This window comes from Aspergillus ochraceoroseus (assembly GCF_002846915.1).
Source record: "Aspergillus ochraceoroseus IBT 24754 chromosome Unknown P175scaffold_2, whole genome shotgun sequence".
Lineage (NCBI taxonomy): Eukaryota > Fungi > Ascomycota > Eurotiomycetes > Eurotiales > Aspergillaceae > Aspergillus > Aspergillus ochraceoroseus.
In genome coordinates this window covers 932,277-958,184 of record NW_024468477.1, presented here as the reverse complement: position 1 = coordinate 958,184, position 25,908 = coordinate 932,277, and the positions used below count along the sequence as shown (strand labels likewise).

At 40.4% G+C, this 25,908-nt stretch overlaps 4 protein-coding genes across 4 annotated transcripts; 2 read left to right on the top strand and 2 right to left on the bottom strand.

Annotated features, from left to right (window-relative positions):
- Nucleotides 1-629: 629 nt before the first annotated feature.
- On the bottom strand, nucleotides 630-4,611 carry hir1 (putative histone transcription regulator Hir1). The gene is made up of 5 exons (XM_040896642.1): nucleotides 4,324-4,611; nucleotides 4,113-4,187; nucleotides 3,796-4,017; nucleotides 946-3,726; nucleotides 630-888 (listed from the first exon to the last, which is right to left on the bottom strand). The coding sequence occupies exons 1-5, from the start codon at nucleotides 4,358-4,360 to the stop codon at nucleotides 791-793; spliced, it is 3,213 nt and encodes a 1,070-aa protein (XP_040753873.1). The 5' UTR covers nucleotides 4,361-4,611; the 3' UTR covers nucleotides 630-790.
- A 743-nt stretch (nucleotides 4,612-5,354) lies between these two features.
- Nucleotides 5,355-6,714, bottom strand: P175DRAFT_0433502 (SPFH domain-containing protein; the record flags this gene model as incomplete). Its single annotated transcript, XM_040893602.1, has 2 exons — nucleotides 5,355-6,144; nucleotides 6,215-6,714. 2 exons carry the CDS (start codon nucleotides 6,712-6,714, stop codon nucleotides 5,355-5,357), a joined length of 1,290 nt encoding a protein of 429 aa, XP_040753872.1.
- Nucleotides 6,715-7,323: 609 nt separating this feature from the next.
- On the top strand, nucleotides 7,324-10,128 carry P175DRAFT_0473534 (nitrogen permease regulator 3 family protein). The gene is made up of 2 exons (XM_040895171.1): nucleotides 7,324-8,426; nucleotides 8,481-10,128. The coding sequence occupies exons 1-2, from the start codon at nucleotides 7,361-7,363 to the stop codon at nucleotides 9,875-9,877; spliced, it is 2,463 nt and encodes an 820-aa protein (XP_040753871.1). The 5' UTR covers nucleotides 7,324-7,360; the 3' UTR covers nucleotides 9,878-10,128.
- A 12,261-nt stretch (nucleotides 10,129-22,389) lies between these two features.
- On the top strand, nucleotides 22,390-24,787 carry P175DRAFT_0529537 (La domain family; the record flags this gene model as incomplete). The annotated part of the gene is made up of 2 exons (XM_040899697.1): nucleotides 22,390-24,173; nucleotides 24,256-24,787. The coding sequence occupies 2 exons, from the start codon at nucleotides 22,390-22,392 to the stop codon at nucleotides 24,785-24,787; spliced, it is 2,316 nt and encodes a 771-aa protein (XP_040753870.1).
- Nucleotides 24,788-25,908: the final 1,121 nt, after the last annotated feature.

Sequence of the window (25,908 nt, the reverse complement as noted above, 5' to 3'; positions counted from 1 at the left end):
GAATAGAAGCGGCGGAAGTCAAGAGAGAAGGAGGGAGGAGGGGAAGGAAATGAAGAGACAAGCGGGGGGGCAGAGCAGCACCAAGAATGGACGAAACGTGAGACCAACACAGGACCAGCTGCGGATCGGGAGGTACAAAGCAGAACGACTGGCTGCGTAGGTGACGTCGTGGCGGCGCCCACTGTCAAGTGGGTAGGAGAAGGTTTTGGGAGGCGGTTAAAGAGAGCGTTATAGCTATAGGAAGACCAATGGACCGGTAACGAGGTCAGATTGGGTCTTAGACGGGTTTCAGGGGGTTTTTCGAGGCTGATATTCCAGAATCGAATCCTCGAAAGCTCCTCGAAAATTATTTTGATGTTTTTTTACAGGGTAATCTCCTTACTCACCGCCCACGTGAGTGTGAGCTGATTGCTGATGTAATGCCTCCGGATTAACTATTAATCCAGGAAAGAAATCTCTATCGATTCTATGGATACTATCGTTTATAAGACTGAAGATTGTAGCAGGCTATAGCTATATTACTCCCTTTATGAAGAAGAAGAATATTCAGAAATGGAAGAAAGTATAATAGCCTTTTGAGAATCCAGTAAAAACACTCCGTAGTTTACATCGCCGGTCCCTTGAATTGAAAAAAAAAAAAAAAAAAAGACTGAAATGAGCACTATCCTACCTCCCGCAGCCCATCCATGAGCTTTACTCCGTGAACGCCTCGAGAAAGACAAGAAGAATGAAAGATGAAAAAAGAAGAAAGAAAGAAAAAAACACGTTAGAAGATGAAGTATAAGTATGGTTACGTTTCCATTGCGTCTCCTGCCTCGGACTCGTTATCGACTACTCCTAGTAACTTTGCATAGGGCACAGTGACGCGTTGGAGGTCGCGATGTTTTCCTGGAAAGAAATTTGTCAGTAAGTAATGAAAACATACAGGCTCGGGCCGGATCTTACCAAGGGCCAGTATCACTTCCTTCAGTAGCACCTCGCGTGGCCAGCCACAGAGCGCCTCCGAACTATCTCGCCAATTTCGGTCCTCGTGATCGTTGCGCTGCAAGCGTCGGGTTGCATCCGTATCGTCTTCTTCAAATAGTCCACCAATAAGACTCTTCAGTAGCTCCTCCACCTTAATCTTCAAGCCTTCAGCTCCGATCCGTTTCGCGTACATGGAAAGGTACAAGCGGAACTCGTCCTTGGCTCCGAGGGAGAGGGCAGCTGCAAGGCGGTTCTCCAGGTGGGCAATTGACACACTGGATTCGAAGCTCTCGTATCCTTCTCTTGACAGAAGGACCTTGATCAATCGCTGTAAGAAGTAGGCACGACCACGTAGTAGAGTTTCACTGGTTGTGTTGCGTTCTAGGAATGGAATTATACCGGCCGATACGGCTGCCTTGGCCTCTTTGTCTTGTTGGGAGTCGGCAGACTGCAAATTTCCTACCGGAGCTTCTGTAGTATTCCAGTACTGACTGCCGACAGCCCACCAGGCCTCCGATATTCTCTGCCATGTGTACATGGATGGAGAGTAAGCGTACCCTTCTCCATTTGATAACGCAACTATAACCCGGCCTTCAGAGTTTATCCTGGCATTTGTTATGGAGGGGGCGGCGGTTGGATGTGCTCCAAGGGTGTGAATTGCGGCGTCTAGAACCGGTTGAAGTGAGACTGGAGGATGCGGTGATGAAAGATGTTCGACATTCCACACATAACACATGCCCACTGCGGAGATACACAGAATCCAGGGCCCATTACATTCTAGAATCACCGGTTGGGCTTCTAGGACAAGTGCACTAACAAGACGTCGCCCAGCCGGTGTCCAAATGTACACCGACCCCTCTTCACAGGCAGCGGCCCACATGCTCTGGTTCCCCGTCACCAGTAGAACGGTTCTTGGTAGGAAATCTTGCCACAAGGGCTGCTCACCACGGAAAAGTGTAAGGCGAACAGGCTCACGGTCAACCGCTCGCCCGGTCAAGCTAGCAGCCGATGGATTACGAGCCTCGAAGACAACATCCACGCGTGATTTGTTTGATTCTCCCGAGGTGCCGGGAGGCTCTGTTGGTTTCCCTGCCGGATCGATAGCACGCAAAATCTGGCTGCGGACCTTCGGAACAGCTAGTCGCAGCTGACTGACTGCCATGCAAGGATTCGTAACTGCAGGTCGGATAAATTCGGGGGTCGCTTGTTGCCCCGTTGGAGCGGGTTGGGTTTGTGCAGGGAGGAGACCATCTGGCGTGTTCGCCAAGATAGGGGTAGCACCGTTTTGACTTGCTACTGCCACCCTCTTCTCGACATGCCCATCATCATCACCTTCTAACTGCGCAAGCTTTCGTTTATTGCCAAAAAGCAAGGAGGTAAGGCCTCCCTTGGGAAGGCCATCGAAAGGCTTAGAGAGATCAATAATTGATTGTGGTGCATCGGCTTTTACCTGGCTGCTAACAGATGCCATCAACCGGGATTGTGGTAGAGATGACTCGGCAGCGCCCGCACCAGACACCAGAAGGGGAGCAATACGCTTTTTACCATCCTTGGTATATGTAGGTCGTTGCTTCAATCTCTCGAGTTTAGCCTGGTAGGGGTCAGGTTTGTCTGCTTCTTGTGTTGTTGTTGTGGTGGTGGTGTTGACAGTAGTAGTGGCGGTAGTGCCGTTAGGTTGAGGTTTCTGGGTATCATGATTAGGGGATGGAGCTGCTGCTGGAGTTGCAGCGTTTGAGGGCAGCGGCGTTGGTTTTCCGTTAACAACGGTGTCTCCAGCCGGGTGGCCATCTCCCATTAAAGCACCCATACGCCCTTCAACGCCTTTCAGTTCACCTGCCTTGCTCTTTTCTTCCAGAAGTAGCCCATCAGTGGTCTCCGCAATACCAGCACCTTTTCGATTTGTACCAAATTTAGTGAGAGATTTTTCATTTTCCTCCAAAGGCATGGCGTAACCTAAATCACCTTCCTCGAATCGAACCGCGAGGATGGTGCCGTCTAACGCAGTTGCGTACAGACACTTTCCGTCTGGACTCCACGCCAGATCAGAAATGGACTTCGCAGCGAGCCCTTGCGCAACCACGATGGGCCGTGGGTTGCTAGTGATCCAGATGCTGAGGGATTTATCTCCTCCCGCGCATGCGATGACGGTGACCGCGTTTTGAACGGCATGGCCCTGGCCGTCTACAGGTTGTTTCTTGATCGGCTGTGGAGAGTAAAGTCGAGGAGAGAAAGCGCAAACTTCGACAGGAGCCTCATGTCCGATTAGATTGATATCTCCGTCCCATGATCCACGGTTGATGATTGCTACAGAGCTCACCGGTCCGTTGACCGCGTTTGCAGCTGCAATATGCATACCATCAGGAGACCATGAGCATCGGCGAAAATAGGCGGTTAGGGGGGAATTATAGAAAGGCGCAGTAATGGTCTGTTCAAGGACGAAGTTGTTCATCTGATCGTGTGCGGTGGAATTCGGCGCTGGGGATGTGAAACGAAAAATGCGGACAGTACGGTCATCACTTGCTGTCGCAAAGTACTTGTTGGCTGGGTCGAAAGTGATACCCTTGACATGACTCTGGTGAATGGATAGCGTCTTGAGTTTCTCAAACGTATGTCCCGACCACACGACCACCTTCGAATCCAAGCCCACAGAAACCAAGATCGAAGAATCGTATGACCAGCCCAAATCTTGAACATCGTTGTCATGTCCGATCAATCTGCGGATTGTGCGCCAGTTTTCCACGGGGGGCGTCTCGTTCGATCCTATCGACAAGACTCGTCAATCTCTCATTCATCTTTCCAAACCCCAAGAATCCCGACTCCATGACCTACCAAATGTTGAAGCATGAGAAGGGGGGTTGGCATCAAGCGTATAAATGCAGACAATTTTGTCATCTGCACCTGACGCAAGATATTTTCCATTGGGCGAAAAGCGGACCGTGTGAATCGTTCCGGAGTGGTTGCTCATCGAAGCCAGCTGCTTTGGTTTGTTGACGGTAGTAGGGTCCTCGGTGCCGCAAATAGCTTCTGTAGACCATATTCGAACGTATCCATCTGAATCCAAGCATGATGCACCGGTCAATCACCGTCCGTTTCCCAGAGCGTTTCCCGGTTATGCTCCGCGGTGTATGGCAAGGGGAACAACTGACCTCCTGCTGCAGTCACTAGGCGGCTTCCATCGGGCGACACATCGCAACTGTACACCTCGAAATCTTTCCTCTCACCTATGATAAGAAAATATCAAGGAAGGCAATGGGGTTAGCCAGACACGCTCTCAAGACCAACAGCACACCATGGGGGTTGAAAGAAACGAGTGGATAGGGGAAAGCGAAAATGAGGAGAGGACAGATAGTAATTTACCTCCATGTGTAAGCCAGACGGGTTTGATGATATGCATTGCCGCAACCTTGTCGCTGCCTCCCTCTCCTGGGAGTTGTTTTGAAAGTCGGTTACTAGAGAGTTGACGTGGATGAAGGACAGCTTATTTGGGGCATCGCAAGATGACGTCCACCTCGCATCGGACCACGGACTTGGTAATAGGGTATGAGGTCTTCGGTTAAGAAGATGTGATGATTAGGGTGGACTCGGAGGGGGATCTGTTGTCGAGGAACGGATGGAAGCGAATGGGAGCAATGCGAACAGAAAAAGGGCCGACGGAGGGCGCGCCCAAATTCGCTGTCGCGATCTCCCAGGATTCTTTCTGGGCGGCGCGGCAGGAGGTGGTCCGAGCTTCCTATAGTACGTTTAGATATATTATTTTCTCCGCAATTATAAGCACCAATTATTATCGTCCTCATGGGAATCAATACAATTATATTGGAGCAGTCCAGAGGCATTTAGGATTTCAATGACGGTGAAGCTTCATTGTATCCCACAGCCTGCTTCATTTGAGGTGGAGGTAAACCAACAACCGCCCATGTTCAAGTCTCGGGAGTAGGGGAGGCAAGAATCCACATTTCTCATAGACAATAACCATAGAACAGATAATACACAGTGAGAAAGTAGGAATATAGTACACTCAGAGTCCCGTGAGGCGTGGATTGTTACATGGATCTGCCTCAACCCATTTGTCTACTGTACATAGTTCACTAATCAAAGAATAGCAGCCCTGGCACTGAAACCCCCACCCGCGCACCAGCCACGAGGTTCCATACACTATTCCATACCTGACTCCTGAGACATGCCAAAGAAAATGTAGAACAGAAACTAGACCAGAGTAGATGGCACAAGGTACAGAGAAGGGGGGTGAGAAAGACCATCCCACCCGAAATAGTCGTAAAAACCCAGTAACGCGGATACTCAATGCATCACTGGATAGAGTAGAGGGTCGGCAAACTATATGGGGAATGGCACAGAATGATAGGTATCGCTCAAGTCAAAGCTCCCGTTCGTTAATGTTTCTGTTGGGTGGCCTGGTCAAATCCTTCGAGGACTTGCTCGGCGACTGCATCCCTTGCGGCCCCGTCTTCCGCCTGGGATCCGGTGTCTTTTGTCGCAGTATTTGTAGGCGAAACCTCTGGCACTCCGAGGGTCTTGGCCGCAATGCTTCGTGCTTGGGTTTCGTTTACTTTGCCATAAACAGCTAAAGCCTGTGCGATCATTCCACCCAGATCACCAACATTTCCGGGGACAACAACTGCCGTGCCATCCTTGGCAAGGTTGCCAAATGCCTCGACGTATTTCTCTGCGACACTGAGGCTGATAGCTCCATGTGCATTCTCCTGGCCAGCCTCAATGGCATTAGATACCGCCTCAATCGCTCGGGCTGTCGCCTCCGCCTTTAACAAAATCGCTTGTGCTTCACCAGCAGCGCGATTAATCTGGTCAAGCTTCATGGCTTCCGAAGCCAAAATAACGGACTGCTTGCGACCTTCGGCAATATTGATCGCGCTCTGTCTCTGACCCTCGGAGTCGAGAATCTCCGCGCGCTTGGAGCGTTCCGCTGTAACCTGACGGTGCATGGCCTCCACAACTCCTTCTGGGGCATGGATATCTCTGATTTCGTACCGCAGACAAACCACACCCCATGCCTGCGCAGCTTCGTTGATAGCCTGTGTGATGTTGGTGTTGAGTGTCGCACGCTCCTTCAGAACATGATCCAGTGTGAGTTGACCGATTTCCGATCGCATCGTCGTTTGTGCAAGTTGGGAGATGGCGTACTCAGCATCCTCCACACCGTAACTAAAAGGTACAAATATTGCCATCAGCACACGTTCAACAAGTTCTCTAAGTTTGATCCTTTTTCTCTTACCTTGCTTTATAAGCATCAAAAACCCTCGTATAAAGCACTCCATCAAGTTCCAGCGTGACGTTATCAGCAGTAATAGCATTCTGGCTAGGTATCTCAATTGCCGACTCCTTCAAGCTCTTAACATAGGCAATCCGATCAATAAAAGGAACCATAATTGCTAGACCAGGCTCCAGTATCCGATGGAATTTTCCCATGCGCTCAACAATCCATGCGGTTTGTTGAGGAACGAACCGGATAATCGTATTCATCGGCAGCGAGGTACGGTTGCCAAAGTATGTAGGCGGCACCCCGGACGACGGGGATCCAGATCCCAGGTTGAGAATCGAGGATTCGGGAGCAGGCCTCCTTTGCGTAGTGGACACATTTCTGCGTCGAATGCGATTCAAGGCGTGTGTCGTTGGAATGCCGGAGTGAAGACGAAGAGGTGGATGAGGTTGGAGGAGTAGGCCGCTCGCAGAGGATCGAAGCAGCCTTGAGGTCTGCTTAGAGGCCACTTCCATACTGAATAGAAAGGGACCAGGTCGGAAATATAAGCGGGAATTAAGGTTGTCCAGCCAGGCAATCTGGGGAAGAAGCTGGGAGGCGCGGCTGGAGCTGACTTGCTTGGATGTTCGTCACTCGCTCAACCTATTGCGGCCTGAGGCACCAGATTACATAACCCTATACTATTGACTAGTTAGTTAGTAGGGAACAAGGCAAGGATTCAAAGATTACGAAAAGAATAAGAAACATTTAGAAGAATATTCAAGTAAAAAGCTACTTGTTCTACTTACTTAATCCTACTTTAGGAGAACCAGTTTGTTCAAAAAATCGCTCGACAAAGCCATTAAACAGCGAAGTGACGCTAAGCTCTTACAATTGAGCTGTGAATACCATTAGTCCCAAAGTATTTGGATGGTGCTAGTTCAAACTAACTTGTCAGCAAGTAGATTATTCAGTAGCCCCATATCTGTCAGTTTATTTCGGATCATATCCTTCAAGGTATCCTGGATGGTGACCAGAGACCTCTGTCCAGCTATGTGGCTGGTTATGCGGGAATCGATGCGGGGAACCGATTCTTAGTCCGCCAAATACCAAGCTCCAGCCTCTGGAATCTCCCGTCGAAGCTCCACAGGAGCAACTCATCAGCAGCAGTGATCTCCTCAGATGTCTTCAATTGCACGGCCATCGGACCCCTGCTTGGTAGCGATTATTCTTATCGCCCGCTCGCGTGCTGGTCCTCGTTTTGTATTCCATTACCCGCCGAAACCTCTCAGCGATAACGCCCCCCGAGCACCAGGGAAAGCAAGGCGCACATCACGGTCAAAGAGCAGACAAAGCTCGAAAAGTAATGAGTCCAGTTCCAGCGATGATTCTCATTCTAGCTCCGACGAAGATGAAGAGGAACCTCAGGTCCAGACACTGGCCCAAACTCCAACTCACGCCGCAGGAAACACGCTGAGTGCCAGGAGGTCGAGCAACTTTGGGATCGACGATGTGTCCATGTCAGTTTCCCCAGGCGGCGAGAGTCAACGACCGGGATCTATCGGCTCCTCGAGAACGTATATGAAAAAACGTGGCCATAATTCTGACGTCGAGAACGAGTCCAACGGGGGTTCTGACAGGCAGGAGGACGGATCGGGAGGTCCGTCCCGTCCACCATGGGAATCATTACTTGGTCTGCCCGTTAATGTTTGGGAAAAATTGCTAAGCCCGTCACGTTCATGGCATAAACGGCGCTTTGAAGTTGGAATCAACGATCTCGCCCTTGTTGGGTGGCCGGTGTTCATTCGCGAGGATGGCGCCTGGAGGAAACAGAGGCGGAAGAAAAAGAAGAAAGGTCGTGCAGAGTGGGAAGGAGGAGAGCTGGGGCATAACGAGACAACTGAGGACTCCCAAGATGATGGTGCTGAGGCAATCGCCGCTTCGACAGAAACATTGAGTCCGCATATGACGACTGTGAAACACCCACGAACGTCTGTGTCTAGCAATAGATCATCAAAGCTATTGGGCGATTCACTGGATGCCGATGATAAGGATTCAATGACCATGTTCAATGTGGTTTTTGTCCTTGATCCCCCTTTGCTGGAGTATTCAATGCGCCTCCGCGAAGTATATGATAATATTATCAAAAAATTTACGAAAGCCCTTAAGTGGGAGCAGGCTAGAGCCGACTATGTTTGGAGGGAGTCCCAACATATTTTGCATATCAAGGAAAAAGCTAAGGAAAAAAGTGCGTATAGAGACGACGCTGCTTGTTCAGCTACCGAAGCTAATCATTGCATAGGAATTCCCCTCAATAATCTGTATTCCGACCTAATAAACCAGTCATCTCTTGCAAGGGCAATGTACACTTTGTTCACCAGCATATCTGCCTCAAAGATCGCATCCGTCACATTGAGTCCTGATGTTTCTATTTCCCTGCAAATCCCGCCTTTGACCTCGACTCCTTATCTTGCTGGTCCAAGCGACCAAGCATATCCGGGGCTGTGGCTTACAACAGCGGACAGCATCACACCTGTGGACGATCCAACAGCGGACGAAAATACAGCACCCCACCAAGTGCTGGCTAAAAATTTTGCTCTACTGTTATTAGATAACGAGGCAGCTATCTTGAAGGATGTGGAAGCTTCTGGTGGCACTTTAGCTGCCCCCCTAGCCCATTATCTTCGATGTTCCAGACCAACGCAGTCATTTGTCCAAGTTTCAGCATCGTCTGGTATACCACTCTCCACCATTCAAATGCTCGCTAGTCACCTGGTTTACTGGAGAAGAGCTCGTGCAATCCCCCCTCTCCATCAACGCGATACTTACATTGTATCGCCAAATTGCGATCTTAGTAAGTTGGAAGCAGCCACCGCTGCTTATCAACTCGCTTTTCCAACTCTTCCCAGTCTACCGAAGATGCTATCAGCTTTGAGCGGAACCCCGCGGCCTTACGGAAGCTTTATCCCAAGTAAGGATCACAAATTAACTTACTTTGCTATACTAGCATGGCTATTACGAGGCGGCTGGGTTACTCAACTTCGGTCATTCGCTCGCGTCAAAGTATCTCCTAAAATTAAAATGGCTGTTGAAATGGCCGTCCGACGAGAGGAAGTAGACCAGTACCTGAGCAAGGGCCGATCGACATCGCTCACATCGGACACAGAGAAGCTTGTTATTGAAGACGGTTCGGAGGACGGGTTCGATGACAGCGCGTCATCTTCGTCGTCATCTCTCGCAAGCCAGGGCAGCGGCGAAGAAACCCCGATGCCAAATCGATACAAGGTGGAAGACACCCTTGACCTTTCGCACTCTCTCCTTGATCGAAATACCTCGTTGAAAACATCGTCTCTGATCATTCTGCCACACCGCGCTTCACCGCTGGAATCCCGGTGGCTTGACGAAATTGTCTCCCGCTTTCCCGAGTATACCAGGTACTCCAATAACAACGGGAAAGGGGCTAGCCCCGAAGGGGAATCCGAGTTCGCCGGGCTTCGAACGTCGCTGAAGCAAGTCTGGCCAACCTATGTCAAATACTTCAATGGCTATGACGCCCTAGAGAATATCCCTATCCGGGAAGCATTGAAAAGAAAACTGGTCTGGCAGATTCTCACTCGTCTTGGGCTCATCACTGGACAGCAATCATCCATCGAGCTAGACTCGAGAGAGCAAGTCCTAGTTACGGTGAGACATTGGTGAGGGAGAATGAAATAACTAGTTATACCACACGAGACGACATTCATCAACCCAGTCTCCAGAAGTCAACCTTATCTTACTTATACTAGTATTTAACATCTCCCTAGATACTCCGTAATACTGTGATGAACCCAGAAAAAAATCCCATCTAAAAGTTTACTCCGTAAATCCGAGCCAGCACGTGACCATTATCCTAGTTACCTAGGTAGGCATGAACTCCCGTATTTTCCGGTCCTCTCGGCCGCGGGTACAATTTTACCAGATTTTGCTAACTTTGGCCGGAAGAAAGGCGGCTAGGATATATAGGCAGCGGCGTTAGCTGGAGAGACAGACCTCCGAAGAATTCCGACAATTCTTTTTTGGAAGCCGAAGCGTCAGCCCTAATAAAAAAATATATATATTTTTTTAATATTTTTTTTTTTTTTTTCAGAATTTAAAATGACATGAACCACGCGGCATGCTAAGCGATGATTTGTTCTCTACCTAGGTACCTACTTAGGTACTCCTCCGTATTGTACTCTGTAATTGCGGTATACTCTGGTACCCTGGACAGACTGTAGGTAGCGGAGTACTTACAGCCGTGGATGATCTCATTGGTATCAAAATCGAACCGTCGTACGGTATATATAGTTATATATACCCTTTAAATACCTATCTACATCTCCATCCCTACCTAATGTAAATTTAATGGTAGACTAAAGCGGTAGCGACGGCACACGCCGGAAATCTGCATAGAATAGCCTACCTGAAGGGGGGAGGGGGTTATGGATCACATAGGTATACCTATCTAGGTGGGCAATTGTGTAACATTTCTACTAGAGACAAAAAAACAGTGTTAGAGGAGAAGAAGATATAAAAATATATAACTATATGTCCAGTCTAATTAACCTTTCCAGGGTCTAGTTCGTTAGTTAGATGGAGGGCTTACTTTATTAAGTACTAACTAACTAACTAACCATGTACTGTGTACACTGTAACTATGATTTGGGAAGTGAAAATGACAGTGCAAAGTTGATGAAGAAATTTATGCTCAAATGGGTTTAGTGAGTTGAAATTCCATTACAGTTTTCTACTTCTTGTATTACTGGAAATTTTCTATGTATTGGATTTGGTAAAGGGGACTGTTAACGCCACACCCTGTATTGATCCAACCACACCCCTTCCTGATCATGCCACACCCCCTGACCTAATAATACCACACCTATTTGTCACATGATAAAAATATTACATATAAAGTTAGATATCTATATTTAAATCTATTAAAATAAGCACCTATAAAAGTAATAAAATATATATTATTTAAGCAATTCTAATCATATAAATTATTAGCTAATTAAAAGCTAGTATTTAGAATTTATTTCCATATAATAGCATGTCCTCTATACCCCTAGTTGCCTCCCTATTTTCTACATCTTCTATCACATCTTCTGCGCTGCGAGGTTGCTGGCTCGGTTACTAGATCAGTGGCCTGTGAGGTTGCTAGCTTGATTGCTAGATTAGTGGCCTGCAAGGTTGCTGGCTCAGTTACTAGATTAGTTACTAGATTAATGGCCTGCGAGGTTGCTAGCTATAAGTCTATTAAATATTATTATCCTAATTAAGAAAAAAAATACTAACTATTCTATTCTTTATAGGTTAATAACCTCTCCTACCTTCTCTACCTTCTCTGCCTCCTCTACCTCTCCTATATCCCCCGCGAGGCGTCAAATTCTCCTATGCTAGGATATATTTATGATAAGATAGCTCTCTTTAGGTAGACCTATCTATATCACCCTGGCTCGCTAGCTAGCTTGCTATTAGGATATTTATTGAGCCTCTTGGATAGCTATGGGTCCTATAGACTATAAGATTAAGGACTAATAGCTATAAATTAATAGGAGGCAACAAGTTAATATTTATATAAAGCTGCCAGTATTAATAAAAATAATAGATCTATAGAGGCTTGTTGCAGTCAATATATTTCTTAATAATATAAATATAAGGGATCCCTATTATTCTCTTTGTATTCCTATTATAGTCTAGATTATATAGAGTTTTATTAGGCCCTAGAAAGTATTCTTTAACCTTTATAACATAGCCAAGCATAAATAAAGAGATCTAATTTAATATAACTTAGAATAAGGGGTCTCTTATAAATCATAATAGGTACTTTATCTTATTATTATTATAGATCTACTATATTTTAATATATTACCTTACTATAGTATATTCAAAGAATTGCCATACTTCTAAAAGGTTATTTATAGAGATCTAAAGCTCTTGCTTAAGTATCTAATAACCTAACTTATTATAAGAAGTTATTATCTATATAAGGTATATATAATCTATAAAATAATAGAATAGGAAGTAATATTAAGTCTTATTATTTAGTTATTTATTAATAATATATTTTATGGATTCTTGCTAGATCTTACTACTATATATAACTTTAAAATTACTAATTATTAAGTCTCTCTCCTCCTTAATTTTTACATATACAATTATATTAAATAATGCTTGAAAGACTTTCTACTACTAGTTAATATAATCTTTATATTCCTTATTATTCTTTCTTGCCTCTACCACATTATTGCCATAGATTTCCTATATAACTTAGCTAGCAAGAATAGGTTATACCTCTGCAAGAATATTCTGATAAATATACTATATATAGATTAAGTTGTATGTAAATAAAAAGATCTTACAGATTATATTTATCAAGGCGCCTTCCTTATTAGTAATAATAGTCATGGGAGGTGTCACGGGGAGCAGGCGGGCAGTAGGTGTAGCTAACAGCAGGGTGTATATTCAGGCTATCTGCATATAGATACAATAGGTAGGGGTCAGGTCAGGACAAGGACGTAGCTCAAAGAGCTATAACAGGATTAGGGGTAATATAGCTTAAATATAGGAGTAGAAATAGATAGTTAGGGCAAAATTTAACTAGATAGGTATATAGCTATACCATAATAGTATCCCCTCTCTTAGGCTGAGCTTTAGTAAAGTATTTCTAAGGTCTAGGCTTTCTAGGGTAGTAGTAATAATAAATAGTAATATATTTAGTAGTATTTTCTAGGTAGCTAGCAGGAATTTTAGTAATAGTAGGGTATTTAATCTACTTAATAATATACTTTAAATATAGGTAGTTACCTTAACTATAATAATTCTAGTAAAAGTTAATTACTTTCTTAATCTTTTATTCCTTAATACTATTAACTTTAATATATAGGGATTTAGTTTTCTCTTATCTAAATAGCAAGTCTTTAGTAGTCAGGTATAATAATTTAATATAAAATACTAGATATATTTTTATATTCTTAGGCAGGTCTAGTTTATAAATATAAGAGTTAATAATCCTTTTAATAGGAAAGAGGCCTAGATTTTTCTAGTTTAATTTCTTTTAGAAGTATAAGATTATAATATTCTTAGTATTTAATTAGATTAATTAGTCCTTAATATAATATCTAGCAAGATAATATTTCTAATTAGTATAGTATTTATAGTAAGCTTAAGTAATAACTATAATAATATGGTAATATTCCTATATCTATTTTATAATTAGGATAAATTAGTAAGTATTATAAGTTTATAAGTAATAATTAAGTAAGATAGGCTTAAATCTTATATAAAAATTAAAACTATATAAAGTAAAAAATAGAGAGTATCTAATAATTTTAAAATTAGTATTATTAATAGTAAATTCTACTATAAGTAACTATTTAGCCTAATTATCTTATAAATAATTAATATAAACTTATAAATATTATTCTAAAATAATATTTATATATTTAATTTACTTATTAGTTTTAAGATAATAAATAATAAATAGAAGAAATCTTATCTTTAAAATATAGTTTAAGTATATCTAGAATACTAATATAAACTAGGATTCTTAATTAAATATAATAAACTTAAGAAATTTATAAAATCTCTAAATATAATCTTAAAATAGGCAGGTAACTTCCTTAGTATTATAAATATTATTATAGGAAATATAATATTAAAATTTTATTAACTAGTTAATTATTACTATAATAGTATTAAAGCTTAAGCTATAGAATAAATATATAATAAAGTTAATAAATATATCTCTCTAGAGATCTTTAAGTATAAATAAAAAATAGAGTACTTCTTAATACTTATCTTAATAAGGTATAGATTATTTATAAGTATAGTAGTTATAAATTTATTATTCTATAAATTATAGTATTTTAGGCTAGTAATATAATTATAATAATAATTTATAAATCTTTAATCTACTTTAATAGCTAGTAATTATATTCTTATAATATTTATATATTAGTTCTACCTTTAATTCTTCTATATTAAGAATATATAATTAATTATAGTAAAATAAAAATCTAAAATAATAAGTATACTTAAATAATATAATTAGTAAATAGTAGTTATAGCCCTTTTCTAGGCTTTCTAGAATATTATTAAGGGCTAGATCTTATTTATAATCCTTATCTAGGCACTCTCTTAACTATTCAGGGAGCTAGATAATCTCTTCTTTTTTAGGCTTAGGTAGCTAGAAATATATTAACTTCCTTCTAGTAATAGCTTAAAGCTAGATTAATTATAATATCTACTAGTTCTATAACTTCTTTAAGTATTTAAATAAGAAGCTTGCCAAGTTTTCTCTTTTTAATATTATTTAACTTTAATATAGCAAGTATTTATCTCCCTTCTTAGAAAGATCTTATAACCTCCTAGTTAAGCTATCTAGTTTTACCCTATATTTACTCGGGCGATAATTAATTATAAAGTTAAAGTAAGACAAGAATTTAGACTATTAGACTTATTATTAATTTAATATTTTAATTATTATAAAATATTCTAGATTTCTATAATTAATTATAATTTTAATTAAATACTAGTATCCTTCTAATTCTAGGATCTATTTTTTTAAGTAATAAATAATTACTAGTAACTCCTTATTATATATCTTATAATTATATTTAATTAAAGTTATTTTCTTTAAGTAGAATCTTACTAGATATAGAATTTTATTATTATTATATTATAATAATACTCCAGTAAATATAAAGTCTAAGATATTAGTTTCTAAAATAGCTAGTTAATTCTAATTAAAGAACCTTAATATTAGTTTCTTAATAAATTCTACTTTTAGTATTTTAAAAGTAGTCTAGTAAATTAGAATTTATAAGAATAGGGTTCCTTTCTTTTTTAAAGTAGTAACAGGTATAAGGATCTATAAGAATCCTTTAATAAAGTATTAATAGAACCTAGTAAATTCTATAAAACTCTTAATATTAGTAATTATTTTAAATAGCTTTTAATTTATTATAGTCTTAATCTTCTTAAAATCTATATAGGTACCTTTTCTTCTAATAATAATACCTAAGAACTTAACTTCTAGCTAGTAAAATTTATACTTAAATATCTTTATATATAAGTTATTATTTTTTAGAATTTATAATATTTACCTTAAGTATTTAATATATTTTTTTCTTATATAGTTATAGATTAGAATATTATCTAAAAATATATTATAGAATATATCTATATATTATTATAAAATATTATTTATAAAATATTAGAAAATAGCTGGGGCACTAGTTAGGCTAAATAGCATAATTAGGGACTTATATAGTCTAAAATAGGTTTAAAAAGTAGTTAGATACTCTAACCCCTTCTTAATATAGATATTATTAAAGGTAGTTACTAGATTAATTTTAGAAAAGTACTATATTCCCTATAGGTTATTTAGGATTTCTTTAGTTAGGGGTAATAAGTAGTAATTCTTAATTAATATAGTATTTAGTCCTTAATAATCTATATATAAGTAAAGGCCACCTCTAGATTTATTAATAAATAGAATAGAAGAAGTAACTAAAAATAAGCTAGAATATATAAAATCTTTCTTTAGATTCTTTTCTAGTTATTCCTTTAGAATAATTAATTATACTTATAATATTAGATATAATTTATTAAATAGAAACTATTTTCTTTCTTAAATTTTAATATTATAATTATATAATTAGTATAATAGTAGTTTCTTTACTTTTTAAAAATTAAATATATCTTAGAAATCTTATAATTCTGGGAGAAATATAAATAGTAATTTAAGACTAGTATCTCTATACTTTAGTTTTTTATTAACTTTATTTAATAAGGTCTAGTATAATTTCTATACTAGATAGCAGGTATATATAGCTAGTACTTTTAAAAATATTTAGTATATTTCTATAAATATAAGAGATTTTAACTCTAGTAATTCTTTTTATTAATTTAGTTACTTAAGTTAATTCTTTTAGAGAATATTTATTAGGGCTCTTACCCTTATAGACTTAAGAGATATATTATAGTATTTATAGTAGTATTAGCTATTAAATATAGCTATTTAATTAGAGAAATATATCTTTAGGTTATATATAATAAGTTAGGCTAGTCCCAGGATAATTAAGTAGTAGGAGAAATAAGTAATATAAAAGATAAATTTCTAGTTATAATAATTATTTAATAATAGGTTAGCCTCTATATAATAAGTTACTATACTTTCTTCTACTTCCTTACTATAGAAGCTAGATAAGAATATTAGATAAAAAAGTAGAATAGTCTTTAATCTATATATTTCTATTTATTAGTAATTTATAAAGCTAACTTCTTTAGCTCTAGAATTAATTATAATATAAATTAGTATTTTTAAGTTTTTTTAGTATAGTTATACCTATTATACTATTAGGTTAGCGCGTATATAACAGGGGTTAGGGAAATTAGTTAATTTAATAATAATATAAAATAAGTAAAGTAATATATCTAGTAGTAAGGGCTTCTATGCATGTTCTAGTACTAGATAATAATTATAGCTAGGTAGATTCTATTTTCTAAGTTAGGCAGGATATTAAGAGAGTATAGTTAATTAAGTTCTTCTAAAGTAGTAAGATAGTTATTCTAAACTATAATATAGGAAGCAGGTAATACTATAGTAAAGATTAAGCTAATATAATATACTAGTATATTTATCTACTTTTAGATTTATATAGGGTATTAATTAAATAAGGAATAGTCCTTTATATAATATACTTTATCTCTATAATAGAAGTATTCCTTATACTTATATTATTCTTCCCTAGAGGAGTATAATATATAATAGGTATAAAATAAGTTTATAGTATCTAAATCTCTTCTAAGTATGGGAGGTATAACTAGGTAATTAGATAGAATAGAATTAAAAAGATTCCTTAGTACTACTAGATTAGGATAGTAGGAACTAGATATTAGGCAAGAATAGGATACTTATAGCTAGTATTAGTAGCAGTAATTTTCTAGTAACTAGAAGTAGTTAGTATATTCTTAAAAGTCTTAAAATAGGGTAGGGTTATAAAGTAATATATCTTAAAGTTTAATTAAAATATTTTAAGTTAAAAAAAATATTAAAGAGTTATTAAGTATTTTTTCTTCTAAAATAAGATAATAGAACTCTATAAAGTAAGTATTAAAGTCTAAATTTCTCTATTTCTAACTATAGAAGTAGTTCTAAATATTTTAAACTTAATTAGGGTCTCTAAATATTATTTCTAGATAATTAAGTAGGTTAGGATAGTCTAGAAACTAGGGGATATTAAGTCTTATCTTAAGTAGGATTAATTTATAAGTCTTTCTAGTTAGATATCCTGCTATATAGGTTAGTCAGGCTTTAGTAACTAGAAAATAGTCTAGGTTAGTATTTATTTTACTATAAATTTATTATATAAAGTAATAGAAATTAAAATAAGTATTATTAAACTCTTATAGGTTAGGAAGTTTCTTACTAAGATAGGTATTAGGGGGAGGGCTAGTAGAAACAGGTATAAATACTCTTATTATATTAGCTACTATAGCTTTAGTAAGGGAGGCATGTTTAGTAGGGGCGGGGGTAGTAGTAGGAATAAGTATAATAGAGGTAGTAGTAATCTATAGTATAGTAAATATATACTTAAACTTAATTAACTTTTATTAAATTACTTCTAGTTCTTTTTTCTAGTATAGTACTATTCCCTTCTTCTTAGCTAGCTCCAGGCTAGCTTTATTAGCTTGATTTTAGAGGGCATGAATCTCCTTCTTTAGGGAATTAATATATTTATTATAAAATTTAAAGTAAATAATCCAGGCAGCAAGATTATTAATAATATAGCTTATAAACTTCTTAACTAAGTCTATAATCAGGGGTAGTTCAGGTTATTTTAACATGCTAGTAGTAACTATACCTAGGGTAGGAGCTATATAATATCACGGGGAGTAGGCAGGTAATAAATATAGCTAATAGCAAGGTATATATTCAGGCTATTTACATATAGGTATAATAGGTAGGGATTAGGTTAGGACAAGGATATAGCTTAAAGAGCTATAATAGGATCAGGGGCAATATAGCTTAAATACAGGAGTAGAGGTGGACAGTTAGGGCAGAATCTAACCAGATAGGTACACGGCTACGCCGTGACAGGAGGGGCAATATCTGCCTGTTGAAGGACCTTAGATAGATAGTTTAGAAAATATTCATAACTCTCCTATTTCTTATTAGAGATAAATCCAAACCCAGCATAAAAAGTCTTATTATAGGTAGTTAATCTAATAATATCTAATAATAGCATCTTATATTAATTTATATGATATATATAATCTATAAATAAAATTATTAGATAATACTATAGGAGTTGCAGGAAAGTCTTATAAGTATAGAATACTATTATTATAATATTTAATTTATTTATTTTATATATTACTATCCAGTCACTAGTTTCTAGAATAACAGAAAGAAGTACCTAGATAGGGATTTTACTATTAAGAAGCTTATCTTATAACTTTTACTTCTAATTATAAATATTATAATTCTTTATAATATAATTAGGGTCATCCTTATATAATATAGAAAGAATTTTACCTATTAACAAGCTAATATTAAGATAAGATTTAATATTAGCTTCTTTCTTTATTATTTTATAATAGCAAAGCTTTACATATATTAAATAGGGAGCAAGATCATAATTATATAAAGTATTCTTAACCTTAAGATACTATATTTTATTATTAGATCCAAGCTTTAAATATACTTTATATAGGCACTTTATAAGTTAAGTCTTTCCTTTTCAAGAGTATTCTTCTTTATTAATTTAATTCTAGTATTCCCCCCCATGACTATAATATAAATAGACTAAGTATATCTCCTTCTTCCTGTTAATTTTACATTATTTTAATCACTTAGTAGTCAAGACATATCCTTACTATACAGTAAATAAATTGAGAAACTCCATAACTGCTGGTCAGGATAAGAAGATCTAGTCAGTTAGTAGAGGAAGCAGCTAAGGCCTAACCTCACCAGCATCCTCGCCATCATCTGAGCTCTTGTATCTAACAAGATTAGGCGGCATTTTAGTGGTCTACGTGGTCTGCATGCATTTAGTGTAGTTATTAATACTATAACACGTGTAATAATAATAATACCCTATAAAATTACCCTAACACTAAACTATATACAGCAAGAAAAAAAATCATGTGATAAATAGGTATGGCATTATCAGGTCAGGGGGTGTGGCATGATCGGGAAGGGGTGTGGTTGGATCGATACAGGGTGTGGCGTTAACAGTCCCCTTGGTAAATTGAATGTGAATTTTACTCCAATTCTATACTGGTGGTAAAAGCATCATTAAATTTCTTTAACTGGGATTAAGGTAGTTCCTGAACACCAGCAATGTTCTGAAAAAGTCAGATAGATATATACGACCTAGCAATGTGTCTTGTTTCATCGCACATCAATCATTGCCGTTGCTGACTGTAATTGGTCAGGGTCTTCCAAGTTTCGGATTCGGATGCTTTTTTTTTTCTTACTTACAAGGTACTGTCTCCGGTGAAATCCCGCTACCAGATGAGAGGCGAGTAATGTGAAATCCATATTATTAGGTCTTAACCGTCAAAAACATTCTGATCTGTATATGTTATTTATACCCGATTATCTGGTGGTATATTCCGTCAACTCAGAGTCCCGAGTGTATAGGAAGCCATCTCCCCGACCGTTCAGTTCGGGAATTGGTAAATGGCTCCAACTTACTGGGTATGCAGTACTAGCTAGACATCCAACATGCGGGGTGGAAAAGGTATATACCTACCCCTCGTCGGTAGGATGCTGACTTCTATAAATACTGGCGGCTGTGACGATGAGATAATAAGAGCCCACGCAGCTATGAGTAACTTAATTGCGTAGCCCCTCCAACATGAGAATCGTAGTAGTATCATTGGTAGTCCCACCAATGAGTATAAGACGAGATGCGGTTTTTTTTATTTGGAGGGGCATCTTAGTTAATTGACCGTCGTTATTGTCAGCATGTTAATCTGTTCGGGGGGAAGGGGGATCAGAGGGATGGCATGGACCTAACTACAAGTAGGAAACGCATCATCTCAAGGCATAATGAGGGGGAAACCGTAACTTGCTGATTCCCTAGCATGGGGGACGGCAACAGGTCCGTGATAGACTAAAATGGTCTGTATTGTTAAGCAGGAACGTAGTTAGTTAACTGACTAGTTAGTTAGAAACTGTCTAGTTGTAAAGATGGATGGATGGCTTTGAGTTGACTTGCACGCTGATAGTCCCAGCTTAGATCTCAGAGTTGAAGAAATATCTGGGGGGTATTTATTATGGCGGGATTGAACTCCACAGATGTAATTTGCCTGAATTTGAAGATGTAGAAACAATCCCTAAAGATCATCCAAGGAAGGATCTACTGCTCATATAAAATAGGAATTTAAACGACAGGTTGGTTCTGATACAAGGTACAGAGTAGGACTAGTCACTTCCTACCGGTATATATTATATTATAAGAATCATATAAAGATCACATTTAATCATCTACATTTGAGATTTAGGTTTTAGCAATTAAAATTCATCAGTTGGCACCACCCAAATCCATTGATACAAATCAAACTGCAATCCCCATACATAGCCTAAGAAAGAAAGGAAAAAAAAAAAGGCGGTTCATACCCACAGAAGCCCTGAAGCCCACTGTGCGGATGTACGGGAATTAATATTAATTCAGTTTTGGTACAGAAGAGAATACCAGATAGGAAGAACTTTTTTTTCCCTACCAAGTTTTTTTTCTTTGGATTCCACAATAATAGGTAGTTAGTCACTAAAAGTAATAGTAATAATAATCAGTGTAAAGTGTGGACTCTGCTGTATTGCTGGTTTTTTTTTTTTTTTTTTCCCTACTATTGTCGGCTTTTCCTCCACGTCCCTCATCCAATTTATTTTGATTTTTCATTTTTTTTTTTATTATTTACTATTATTTTCTCGTTTCTCACACTGTGTGCATTATTATTCTTTTCCTCTTTCTCTCTCCTCCCTCTTTTCCTTTCCTAGTTCCCCCTCCTCCTCCTACTACTCTTCTTTCCCCTCCTCTCTTTTCCCCCTCCCTCTCAACATCCTCGACATCATCCTCTTCCCTTTTATTTCTTTCCGTCTTCACCTTCCCATCCCCCCAAGTCTGCCCTGTTGTTGGTGTTTGTGTTGTTGTAGTGAGAGTTCTGCTCATTCTTCACTGCGCCGCTGCCAGACTTCCCCTTCCCACGTCCTGTAACTTTTTTTTTGCCGCGACCCTTTTTTCTTTCTTTCTTTCTCTTTTCTCTGTCTCTCTTCTCCTTCATTGGAAAGGTGAATCGATCAGTTGATCTACCTGAAATTGATTTTTCTCCGCACGAGTTCTTCCCAGAACTTCCTGGCGCATCTCTCGACTCTTTTTCTCTCTACCTAAGGTAGCCCTTGCCTTCCTACCAGGGAACTTCGGTACATCAGCCTCTGTCTCCCTCCGGTTTCCTTGTGGTCGTTGCCACGTGAAAGTCGCGCATCTCAACATTTCCCAAGGGGCTTCAGAATCTCCTTACAACTTCCAGCGTGCTCCGTGCCTACTTCAGGTAGACCTATACGGTAATTGGATCCTCCGACGGACCGACAGCCGAACAGAGGGTGAGTTCTAGGTCAGATTTTGCAACTCCCACCCTACCTGCCAACAAGGCTCCGTGCATCTTTTGTGGGATTCTCGGACAGCCTACCTTCTCCATCAAAGCGGTATCACGCAGGAACCCTTTCAACCGCCGATTCCCTCCGTGCACCTTTCCCTTCGATCACCGCCCAGACCGATCTCGCGGCAACCGGTAAAATTTTTTTTTGTGGCCGTTGTACAGATGCGATCTGAGTGAGAGTTCACTATATCTAGGTTAAAGGATATTCGGGCATACAGATTGCTTCTTTCGCAACAGTCTCATCCTCGTGTCAGATTTGACCGGCTCAACACACCTCCCTCCAGACTTAATATCTGAGAAGGGTGAATATCAGCAACGGGAAGCTGCAGTTCGGCGGGGTTCTTGAGGGTGGAAGTTGATTCTCCTGATTTCGATCGGTGTTGGAACAGCTCACAAAAGTCCTTCTGTTTGTGATTGCCTAGGGTGGCACCAGTTCTCTGGCAGAACAACTTTTTTTCTTTCTTAAAATATCTACGACGGATATATTAGATCTCCCATATCTCTCTTCATACCCTCCAAAAATGGCAGCCGCCTTTTCCTATGCCCAGGCAGCAAAGGGCATCGCTACCACGCAACCCTCCAAGACCGCAGAGTTGAGCACGACAGCTTCAAAGCCAGACGAGCAGACCTCCACCCCAGAAGTTAGCACAGATGCTCCAGCTTCTAAGCCTGATGCACCCAATGATGTCGAGAACGTCACCGTCAATGGAGAAGATGAATTTCCCATCGACTCCAAAGCAGACCTTTCCGGAACCTCCACCCCGAATGCTGCTACCGCGCAAACATCTACATCATCTAAGGATGAAGAAGGCTTGAATACACCAAATGGCACTTCGGAGGCCGCTTGGGATAAGCAGTCGCAGGCTTCAGGGTCTGACAAACCCGATGCTACTACAGATGGTGCTAAGGAGAAGAGCTCTGAAAAGGAGAAGCCTGCACCCCCGAAACCATTGAAGGCGGCCCCTTTGCCAGCTGTCAACATCTGGCAGCAAAGGATGGAGGCCCACGAAGCCAAGGCCAAGGCAGTGGCTGCTCTGAAGCCCACTGCTCCTAAGAATTCCAAGCCTACTTCTGATGCTTCGTCTATCTCCGGAGAAAGCCAGGATCAGTCGAAAGCCAGCTCCAAGAAGAAGGGCGGCGATGCGGCCGATGGAGGCAAGGACAGGAAGAAGGCCGATGGCACCAAAGGACGCGAAGAAGGGGCCACTACTGTTCCTCCCGTAGGCGATGCTGCCTTATGGCCTACTCCCCATGTTGCCCAAGGAGAGGAGAAGAAGAAGGTCCAGGATAAACCCGACAAGGGTCCGATCATTCGGACCAATGGTAAAGAGAAGTGGATGCCCGTCCCATATGTTCCTACTGCCGTTTTCAACACCCCCCTGCCATCTGCTGCCCGTAGAGGTGGAAGAAGCGCTCGTGGTGGGCGGGAAAATGCTCGCAATGGTACCCACGGTGGTGCCGGTGGTGCTACTGCCGAGAAGGCCGCACCTGCCCAAGCAGCCCAAGGTTCCGCAGCCAAGCAGACTGCATCTGGAGATCGGGGAAGGAATGAGCCAAACTCTGCTCGCGCGAACTCACTCCCAGCACCATCTCGCCGATCAAATAGCGCCGACAATGGAACGACGGACGCACGTAAGCAACCCGCAACTGACCGAATCCGTGGTCCCAAAGGAGCGGACAATTCGAACGCTGCGGTCGCTTCTAAGAACGTTAACGGTGGAGAATCATTCCCTCGACATGCCAAACCGTTCCCTAGAAACCACGATGGCGCCCAGAAGGGAGGCGATCATAACCCCAAGAATCTATCGGTGGATCCAAATGCTGTTGCACGCTCTGCATCAAATAATGAACGTCGCTTTGAAAATGGCCCCAAGTCTGCAGATTTCACCGGGGCACATGCTGATCGCAAGGACAAGGAGTTCTCTCGCGAGTCACGTGCAGATCGAGGCAGAGGCTCGCACCGCGGCCGCGGTGGTGGCCATGCCGCCTACAATGGTGCTCAGATGCCTCACTTCCCTAACAACCATATGACCCACCACAATTTCTCGCACCACAAATCTTTCGGCTTCAACGACCGTCAACGGTCGCAGCAACCTGGAATGACCAACGGCTCGCGCGGTCACGCGATGACGATGAGATCTCCTTCTCTGCCCAACTCAAATACTATGTACGGTGTTTACCCCTTTCCTGCGGATATCAACACCATGTATAGTTATCAGCCAATGCAAGCTGGTCCCATGTCTGCAGTTCCTTATCAACAATATATGGAACCATTCTCCGTCATGAGTATGATTTCAATGCAGCTGTAAGTTATTTCCCCCGCCCCGCTTTCCCCCCCACAATTACAGGCTAGCTTTAAAATCGTAATAATAATTGACACAAAATAGTGAGTACTACTTCTCGGTTGATAATCTGTGCAAGGATCTTTACCTCCGCAAACACATGGACTCTCAAGGATTCGTTTCATTGAATGTGATCGCTAGCTTCAAGCGAATTAAGTCTCTCACCGAAGACTTCGAGATGATCCGTCATGTTTCCCGACAACTGAGAAACGTTGAGTACTTTACTGGTGAGGACGGCATCGACAGGCTACGACCCAGAGAAAAGTGGGAGCAGTGGGTTCTTCCTTTGGACCAGCGCGACGCTTCTGCTCAGCATCATGGCCCAACTTCTGGAAATCAGAACGAAGCCTCTAACCAGCAAAATCATGTTGAGGGAGCGACAAATGGCTATGCCCCAAAGGCTTTGCATTCGTTGCCCAATGGAACTAGCGAGCCTCGTACCTCCAAGACCCCGTTGTCCTCTGCCGCTCCCGAGTTTTCGCCTTCCAATGGTATCAACAATGGAAGCGAAATTTCGAATGTGAGGATTCCCTTCTTACTTCCGTTGAGATCCCAGCGTATTGATATCTTGAAGTAGCGCGCAGATTAGGTAAATGATGACCTAAACGACCAATTCACCTTCGAAACGTGAATCATACGGAATTTAGTGTCAAAAGACCTTGTTTTTCCAACAAGTTTAGCGGCTTATCTAGGGGCATTCGGGATGAAGGAAATGAGGAGCTTCCGAACCCATCGCCTGCTAATTTATGTGAACGAACTGATAATATTTCGAAAACGAGTCCTCGACGAAGTGACTTTACGGCAAATCTTCACGGTGATCGAGATATGGATCTCCACCCCAATCTGACCCCGATTTTTTTTTGATCCACAATTTCAATGCACAAATGTACAATGAATTTAAGAGTCTAGCGTTTTATGACCCCTGCACGAAACATCGGAAACGGTTTCAACAGAATTTTCACTTTTACGGTTCTTTTTGGTTGAGCAACACGGTCTCTGCCTACCGAGGTTATTCGGAACCGGCTGAAAAAGATTGACCGTATTCTGAATGGTCGAAAACCAGGCTGCAAAAGTGATTTTTTTTTTCCTTTATTGTTTTCTTCCATTTACCATTTATGTTCCTTTCGTGGCTTATCCATCATGACTTCACTTGCATTACCTTCTGTCAGCTTTTGCATTTAACTCGCTGTCAAGTTGCCAGTGACATTTATTCTCTGCGAAATCGCTTGTCATGTGCACATTCAGAGTATCGGCTTGTTCTTTCCACTTCTTACTCTTCTTCTCTTGTGCTTCCCTTGTTTTGTTTTATTCACTGGGGGGTCTGAAAAATTTCCTGGAGTCCGGGCATGTTTTACTGGGCCAGTATTCAAGTTTGATGCTTGCCTGTTTCTCTGGGTGTGCCGGGTTGAAGTTCGTTCCCCGGGCCATAGAATACTCATCCGATTTCTTTCTTCATCTTCTTTACCTTTTTTTTCCGTCTTTTTCTTTCCCTTTTCCTTTTTTTTTTTTTTTAATACTGCGGTAATACCTACGCTCTATTTCCCCCGAATCTAGTACGAATCGAAGACGCAGCCAACAAAAGGATAAAATTCTTTTTTTCTTTCTTTCCACAGCGCGGCGCAAATGAGTTCAAAAAAAAGAGAGAAAATGAAACTTGGCATTGATTGCTTATCTAGGAGCTCATCTCATTATCCCAGG

Coding starts and splice junctions, on each gene's coding strand:
- P175DRAFT_0473534 (XM_040895171.1), top strand. CDS start 7,361: ATGTCTTCAATTGCACGGCCATCGGACCCCTGCTTGGTAGCGATTATT. Junction 8,427..8,480: donor GGAAAAAGCTAAGGAAAAAA/GTGCGTATAGAG, acceptor ATCATTGCATAG/GAATTCCCCTCAATAATCTG.
- hir1 (XM_040896642.1), bottom strand. CDS start 4,360: ATGCATATCATCAAACCCGTCTGGCTTACACATGGAG. Junction 4,018..4,112: donor CCTAGTGACTGCAGCAGGAG/GTCAGTTGTTCC, acceptor GCTTGGATTCAG/ATGGATACGTTCGAATATGG. Junction 889..945: donor GGAAGTGATACTGGCCCTTG/GTAAGATCCGGC, acceptor ATTTCTTTCCAG/GAAAACATCGCGACCTCCAA.